Genomic DNA, 8,508 nt, shown 5'->3' with positions numbered 1-8,508 from the left:
TGAACCATGTACAAACTGTTCTGAAGAAATTCAATTTTTTTTTTAAATTATCTGGAAAGTCAAAAAACGAAAGGAGATTATGGGGATGATGGAAATTTTGTTGAAGATGATGTTGGTGAAACTCCGGGAAAAAAAAACGAACAATGAAGTTTTTAAAAAAATCTGAAAAAGAGACAGACTCTTCTAAGACTACTTTGAATACGTTATAGAAGACGAAGGACAGAGATTCCATGTGTAATGATATATGTAGATGTCTTTATGCAAAGGCTCTCCTCTTTAATTTGGTGAAAGATCCATTTTTAAAATCAATGTTGCAGTCAGTTGCAGAGTATGAAAAGAGGTTAATACCTCATTCCTATCATGAGGCAAGGGTAACTTTTTTGGAAAATGAAGTTAAGTCAATCCAAGAAATTATCGAAAGGTACAGAGATGAGTGGAAAATGACAGGGTGTACTCTTATGTCAGATGGATGGACATATAATATGAATCACTCTATCACGAATTTCTTAGTTAATAGTCCAAAGGGAACCGTGTTTCTAACAAGCATCGACACTTCTGATGTTTTTAAGAATGCTACTGAATTGTTCAAACTTCTTGACAAGTTTGTTAGACAAATTGGGCCGGAAATTATTGTTCAATTTGTTACCGACAGTAATTGTTCAAACTTCTTGACAAGTTTGTAAAAGCTGGAGAGATGTTGATCGAATCTAGAAATAATATGTTTTGGAATCCTTGCGGTGCACATTGTATGGATCTCATTCCAAAGGATATTGGAGATATGCCAATTCATAGAGACACCATGGCCAAGGCAAGAAAGATTACAGTGTACATCTATAGGTAATTCTTTTTATTTGGTTCTTAAGCTATATACTTAATGTGTAACTTATATTATTACTTTATATCCCTTTAATTTTTACCATGTTTATTTTCAGACATGCTTGGGTTTTGAACTTAATGAGAAAATTCACGCGGCACAAGGAGTTAACAATACCTGCTGTTACAAGATTTGCAACATCGTATTTAACTTTGAGACGTTTGCATGGGTCAAAGATGGCACTTACGGCAATGTATGGATCTGAAATCTGGCAAAAAAGTTCATATGCGAAGAAAGCGGATGGACAAGCTATTGGTGAGATAATTTTAGCTGACAAGAACTTCTGGTCGGCCATTCAATACTGCTTGATGTGCACACTCCCACTAGTAAAGGTGTTAAGACTTGTAGATGGGGATTCTAAGCCTGCCATGGGATATATTTATGAAGTAATGGGTCATGCAAAAGAACAAATAAAGAAATTTTTTAAAGATGTTAAAAAAATGTATGAGCCGATTTGGGAAATCATTGATCTAAGATGGGATTTACAATTGCATAGACCCCTTCATGCGGCTGCTTACTATCTTAATCCGAGGTGATAATGATTCTTACTTACTCATTATTATTATTTTATTTATTTATTTTTACAATTATTTGATACTAACTGCTTGTTTGCCTAGTCTTGTGATTATAAAGTTTGAGTTATAAATATGTGTAGCTTTCATTATTCTCCTGATTTCGAAGTGGATTATGGAATAAAGAATGGACTTTATAAGACAATCGAGCGGATGTGTCCCACTCCAGAATTACGAGAACAAATAGACAGACAACTAGAGACTTTCCATAGAGCAAAACTGATGTTTGGAATGTCCACGCCTGTTCAAATGAGGAACAAGAAACAACTAGGTAAATGTTTAAGCATGAAAATATTTTTAATTTTATATGTAGTCTTTCTAAATTGATTGATATTTGATTGCAATTGATAGCTTTATGGTGGGGATCTTATGGAGATGCTTGCCGAGAACTTCAGAAACTTGCCATTTGTATTCTTAGCCAACCATATAGTGCCACGGGATGCGAGAGAAATTGGAGCTTATTTGATCAAATATGAGGTAAACTTTATTTCCGAGTCTTAGAATGAATATATTATTGAATGCCAAATCAAAATTATAAGTTCTTTGACAGGTGCATACTAAAAGGAGAAATCGATTGGAGCAAAAAAGACTTAATGCACTTGTTTACACGAAGTACAATCTAAGGCTTGAAGCGCGACATCAAAAGAGGGTTAAAGATGGTGAGTTCTATGATCCTATTTCTCTATCTGATATGGAATCTGATAATGAATGGATAACGGAAAGAGAAGATCCAACTCTACCGGAGAATACATATTGGTTAGATATTAACAAGTGTTTTCAATTGGAAAACGGTGAATCAAGCAAAAGAAAGAAAAGAGGTAATTTATAATCATGCATTATATCCTTGGTGTACGGTCATACAATTTATTATTTGAGTTGTCTAAATACATGACATGTATTTTTTATAGGACGTAGAGATATTAATAAGAAAAAAGAAAAGAAAAAACCATTGAAGAGGAACAAGAAGAAGTAGCTCTCGAACAAATGAATGAAGTAAATGTCAGTGAAGAAAATGTTGAAAGTGAAGAGCTGCTGAATTTAAATAATGATATTACTTTCTATTTCAGTGATTAAAGACATTAGCAACAGTGCAATACTATTTTTGTATTATACTTTTTGTGGTTTTGTGTGTTGAAAAAGTGATTAATGACATTAGCAATACTATGTTTGTATTACACTTTTTGTGGTTTTGTTGTGTTGAAAAGTCCATGTTTAAAGAAACACATGATATGGATTTTTATTATATGCTACATGATTTTTGTTGAAAAATAGTATGTTATGGATATATTAATATTTATAATATTTTTTTAAAATCTTACGATTTACGATTCGATTCGATTTACGATTCACATTTTTTTATAAAACGATTTTCGATTCGATTTACGATTTAACAACCATGCTTGCAGGCACTTCATTTGTATCTAAGGAATCATGAAATGTAGTTGCTAGATGTCAATCATGATTTGTTGCGCATTAAACGATATATTCGGCGATGAAGATTAAATATTAATCGGGACGAGTCCATAATCGAATAAATGATTATTCGAATCACAAAGGGTTGTGAACCCACAATAGCTTACATCTGAACCATTGAGGGTCGCACTTCTTGTGGGGAGGATTGATTCATATGGTGAACTTAAATTAATTAGTTGATCTTAGCTAAATCGGAGTTCAGTATGATTGAATCTAAAATTTGTAATGGTTGATTATGAATTAGAAGAAGAAGAAGAAGAATGCCTTTTCATAGATTTTAAGTGAACTTTCTAAATTGGGATTTTCTCAATTTGGCAGGTACCACAGGAATAAAAGTTTCCAAAAGTGGAAATTTGAAAATTGAAATATGGTACTCGAAATGACGAGGAGATTATAATCGTCACGAATATATGATGGTTGTATTTTACGGAGTTGCCATATGAGAGTTTAGGAAACTAAGAATGAGTTCAGAAAATTTTTAATGGGCCTGAGCTATTTGAATCTAGTTTAAGTAGGAGACTTGTTCTACAAGCCAAATAACTCAATAAATAAGAGGCTTACAGTAGAGAATTAACACACAATAACAAGCTCTCTTATCTATGTCTCGGTCTCCCCTCTTTCGCCGCGTGCGTCGTTGTCGCTGGAAAATTATGTTTCCTCATTTTCTTCTTCCGTTTAATTCTTTCATTTATTAAACCTATACTTTTCTAGTGCAATCTAATCTATTTGGTGGATTAATCTTTTCAAGGTGAAATCCAATTTCGACATAAGAATTGGCGTGAAATTGTTCAACTTAGGCTTCAATGAGATCATGGGTAAAATTATGTTTGCTCATTTTCTTCTTCCGTTTCTTTCATTTATTAAACCTATACTTTTCTAGTGCAATCTAATCTATTTGGTGGATTAATCTTTTCAAGGTGAAATCCAATTCCGACAGAAGAATTGGCGTGAAATTATTCAATTTAGAACTTCAATGAGACCACGGGTAAGTAATCGAATCTAGTTTAATTAATTAGACTAATTTATTTGATTACTTGACTACTTGATTTCCCATGCTATTATATTCAATTTTTTTTAAAGACATGAATTATGCACGCTAATTAATTATGCTTATAGATGAATTTATTATTTATAAAATTCGCATCATAGAAAAAATTTAATCTTCCACTGCGTATAAACGGGGATTCTCAACAAACCTTGTATAGGTAAATTAGGGAGAGGCTATCTACAATAACTCTAAAAATAATTAAAAATAAGAATATGATGTGATTTATAAAGACAAGGCAAATATCAAATCCTCACAAAAGATAACAAATGCGCAGTTAACGGATTAAAAGTGTGTATGTGCCAAAATTTGAAATATCAAGATTTATTTTTCAGCGTATGTGGGTAGATCATAGCTCTTTTCTAGAGACAGTTAAGAAGGCATGGACTATTCCTGTATTTGGGTCTCCGTCGTATATTTTTCAGCAGAAATTGCATAATGTCAGGCGTGTTCTTAAGCGGTGGAATTGGGAAGTGTTTGGTGACCTACAAAGTAATATCAAAGCTTCTCAACAAACAATTCAAGCGCTTGAAAATGAGCTTCAACAGGGCTGGAATGACGAGATTTTGGAGCAGCTTGTGGAGACTAAGAAACATCTTAATCGTCTCGAAGACTGGGAAGCGGAGATGTTAAGTGCCAAGGCTCGACTTGCATGGGAGAAGGATGGGGATCGCAACACCGCTCTTTACCATGCGTGCATCAAAGATCGGTGTAAGCGTTTGGCCATTCAAATTAAGAGAGAAGATGGATCCATTACGACTGATCCTAATGAAATAGGTGCTATAGCGGAATCTTTTTTCGCTAATCTTTTCAAGGCGTCAGACTATCATATGGACGAGACTTTATTCCATGAGGTTACTACTGTGGTGAGTAACTCATTAAATGAATTTTTTTGCAGAGTTCCGGATCTAGAAGAAATTCTCAACGCTATTAAGGGAATGAAGGCGTCTAGTTCTCCCGGCAATGACGGATTCACAGGGCACTTTTATATAGCATGTTGGGAAATTATTAAAGATGAGCTGGCAAATTTTATTGTTGATTTCTTTCGTGGGGGTTATTTACTGAAGGAAATGTGTCTATCCACAATTGTTTTGTTGCCAAAAGTCGAGAATGCAAGGAGTATGAGCGATTTCAGACCCATTAGTTTGGGTAATTTCTCGGGAAAGATTGTTTCTAAAATTCTAGCGAACCGATTAGGCAAGATTCTTCCTTTTATTATCTCTGAGGAGCAAGCTGGATTTGTACAGGGAAGGGATATGACTACTCACATTGTTATGGCACAAGAGTTGACGCGAGATATTGATCGAAAGTGTTCGGGTGGGAACATCATTATTAAACTGGATATGGCGAAGGCTTATGACCGATTGGAGTGGAGGTTTCTCTTAAAGGCCATGCGCTCGTTTGGCTTCTCCCACAAATCATGTGATTTGATTTATCGAAATATTTGCAACATCTCTTATTCTTTTAACATCAACGGACTCCTGACCGGAAACTTCAAATCTTCTCGCGGGGTTAGGCAAGGCGATCCCCTCTCTCCTCTTTTATTCATCTTGGCACAACAAATTTTGACCATCAATCTTAATCGGAAAATGGTGACGAAACAGATTATTCCATTCAAGGTTGGTCGAAATGAAGAGGTGGTATCTCATCTCTTGTATGCGGACGACATACTTATTTTCTCGAACGGAGGGCAACAATCTATGCAAGCTCTTATGGAGGTTTTAAAATCTTACGAACGCTCTTCAGGGCAATTGGTGAATGGTTCTAAAAGCCACGTGTATGTGGGTAAGTGGGCTGAATCTGTGGGTCAGTCTATTGAACAATTGACAGGCTTTCGTCGTAAATCTCTGCCCTTTCGATATCTTGGCATACCGATTTATTCTGGTCGTACCAAGGCTGAATACTTCGAATATCTAGTACAAAAAGTGCGTGGTAAACTTCAGGGGTGGCACGGTAAACTTCTTTCATTTGCGGCAAACTAACGTTGATTAAATCAGTTATGGCAAGCATCCTGATTTATTCGCTAGCGTGCTCCAAAGTCCCGGCCTCTGTTCTTGTTCGCATAGAACAACTTATGTCTTCCTTCTTGTGGAGCTCGGGTGGAGAATCGCGGACCCAGTGGGTGAGGTGGAAAACGGTTTGTACCCCTATTGACGAAGGGGGTTTGGGTATTCGAGATCTCAAACAAGTCATGCGGTGCTTACATGGTAAACGTCTGGAAGGTGCTGCAAAATTCCTCATTATGGTCCAAATTTGCTCGGGCGAAGTATTGTGATAAACGAGTTCATATTACAAGGAGATCCGCCTCTCCATTGTGGATGTCGAGTTGTAGTCATGCGGAGAGCTTAGCGGACTGTACTCAATGGTTGGTGGGCCGTGGTGCTATTAAATTTTGGACAGATAATTGGCTAGGAGAGGTGTTAGTCGGACCTTTACCGAGCGATAATAACTTGACAATTGCGGAAGCCTGGCCCCAATTTGCAGATCTGCTGCAAATTATACCACAAGAATGGCATGAGAAGATGAAGAAGATTACTTTAGAGATGAATAAACCGGATCGTTTGATTTTTACCCTCACTCAATCTGGTGAATTTTCGAGTAAGGAATATTGGCGTCATATTAATATGCCACGTTTGCGCGTCTCGTGGACAACTCGTATTTGGCAGCCTTACTTACCTCATCGAACTAGTGGATTTTTATGGAAGTTAATTCATCATGCATTGCCGGTTGATCAACGAATAATTTCTCGGGGTATTCCATTGGCTTCAAGATGTGTTTGTTGCCAATCGCCTTGCCCGGAAGATATTGCTCACCTATTTTTGCACTCAGAGATTGCGGTACGGGTTTGGAAGCACTTCGGCTCCCTTTTCCAAGTCCAAGATCGGTTTGAGTCGCCCAAACATGCTTTGTGCGTTTGGGTCCCGCGGCCATCCGATCTCTCTCTTTATGCCATGATTAGGAATTCGGTGGTATGTCACATTTTTCGTGAAATTTGGAATGCTCGGTGCCGGGTGGTATATGCTGATGGGGATATGTCAAGTGCTGAAATTATTCGTAAGGTTTACTACCACACGCAGAGCATGGTGGCTTTGCATCGTCCCAGGCAATTTTCTACCAAGATTCAAAGCCTTCGTATTCAAGCCGCTGGTCTCCCGGTGGTGCAGCCGCCTCATAAACGGGGGGCATGGCACAAATGGGAATTTCCTCTGGCAGGAAAGTATACGCTTAATACAGATGGTTCGGCAAAAGGTGGGATGAGTTCAGGAGGCGGTATTATTAGAGATTCGAGGGGGAATATTGTTGCTGCATATTCTTCGTTTTTCGGGCATGGTACGAACAACTCTGCAGAATTTTTGGCTATAGTTTATGGATTAAGAATGTGTAGGCACATGGGGATCCTTCATGTTACGATGGAGAGTGACTCGTTGTTGGCTATTAATGCAATTAAAACCAAGGTCGTTACATGGGAGTTAGAATATATTCTTCGGCTGTGCTTGCAGGAAGTGGATTCTTCTTTTCAATTCAAGCACGTAGTTCGTCAAAAGAATACGGTGGCGGATCGATTAGCTAATTGGGCGTATAATCACCAATCAAGTCAAGAATATTTTACCGAAATTAGTCTTCCGGTGGAGGTTCGAGCTGCTTTGATCAGTGATAGGTTGGGGATTGCTAATTTCCGCCCCTAAATTGATTTGGACCAATGATGACATGTGGGTTTCTCAATTTAATAAGGGGTCGAATTGCAATTTTTGTATTGGTGAGCAGGAATATCTACTTACACATGGTTCTTATGCGTATTTGCACTTTCATCCACACATGGGGTTCTTGAGCAATTTCCGAAAATTTTCCATATTAGACATAGTAATTTTTGTTTATGTCTTTTTTAACCTGTTTTTTGGGCTTTTTTGTAATCGATTGTATAGGACTTTAATTGTCCCGTTTTTATTCCGTTCCAATTGTAGGGGTACTCTTTTCCTTGTGTAGGCCCATAAGGTTTTTAACGAGGCCCCCTTGTACTTTCACAAGTATTTAATGGAATAAAAACATTTTGGCAAAAAAAAAAAAAAAAAAAAAAAAGAAATATCAAGAGTGCTGTTGCTAAATGACCAAAATGTAGAAGATATTGATGCAAATTACCCATATATCATATAATTTAGTGTCCCTTTCAGTATATATATATATATATATATATAAATTTAATGGCTTAATGACAGTTGGGTAGATTATAAATTCAGCTCCAAAACAAAAGATGGTCACATGGCAGCACAACTAAAAGTATATACTAATACATCAGCCACTAATAATATTAAACAATTTTTTGATAGAGAAAACAGTGGACAACTCCAATTGGTGGGCGTGCGTGGGGAGCCGGGAGGGGGGTAAGGGGCTGCACTCGGGTAGGGAAGGGCTGGACTAAGAGAGCTCATCCATGGGAAACGCGCCTACTCGCGTGTGCAACCACGTTTTTCTTTTTCTTTTTCTTTTTTTTCTTTTTGGCCTTTTGTCTTTTGTTATCAAGTATTAGTGGTGATAAAGCTAGAGAT

General features: G+C 37.1%; 1 protein-coding gene across 1 annotated transcript; it reads left to right on the top strand.

Moving 5' to 3' along the window:
* The first annotated feature begins 748 nt into the window (after nt 1-748).
* On the top strand, nt 749-2,419 carry LOC105967965 (uncharacterized). The gene is made up of 6 exons (XM_088825855.1): nt 749-837; nt 933-1,406; nt 1,530-1,689; nt 1,798-1,923; nt 1,997-2,264; nt 2,355-2,419. Exons 1-6 carry the CDS (start codon nt 749-751, stop codon nt 2,417-2,419), a joined length of 1,182 nt encoding a protein of 393 aa, XP_088681981.1.
* Nucleotides 2,420-8,508: the final 6,089 nt, after the last annotated feature.

Source organism: Erythranthe guttata, chromosome 11, assembly GCF_056151865.1.
Source record: "Erythranthe guttata isolate IM_541 chromosome 11, IM_541, whole genome shotgun sequence".
NCBI classification, from domain to species: Eukaryota; Viridiplantae; Streptophyta; class Magnoliopsida; order Lamiales; family Phrymaceae; genus Erythranthe; species Erythranthe guttata.
The sequence above is the reverse complement of the archived record's forward strand: the minus strand, read 5'-3'. Positions and strand labels throughout refer to the sequence as shown.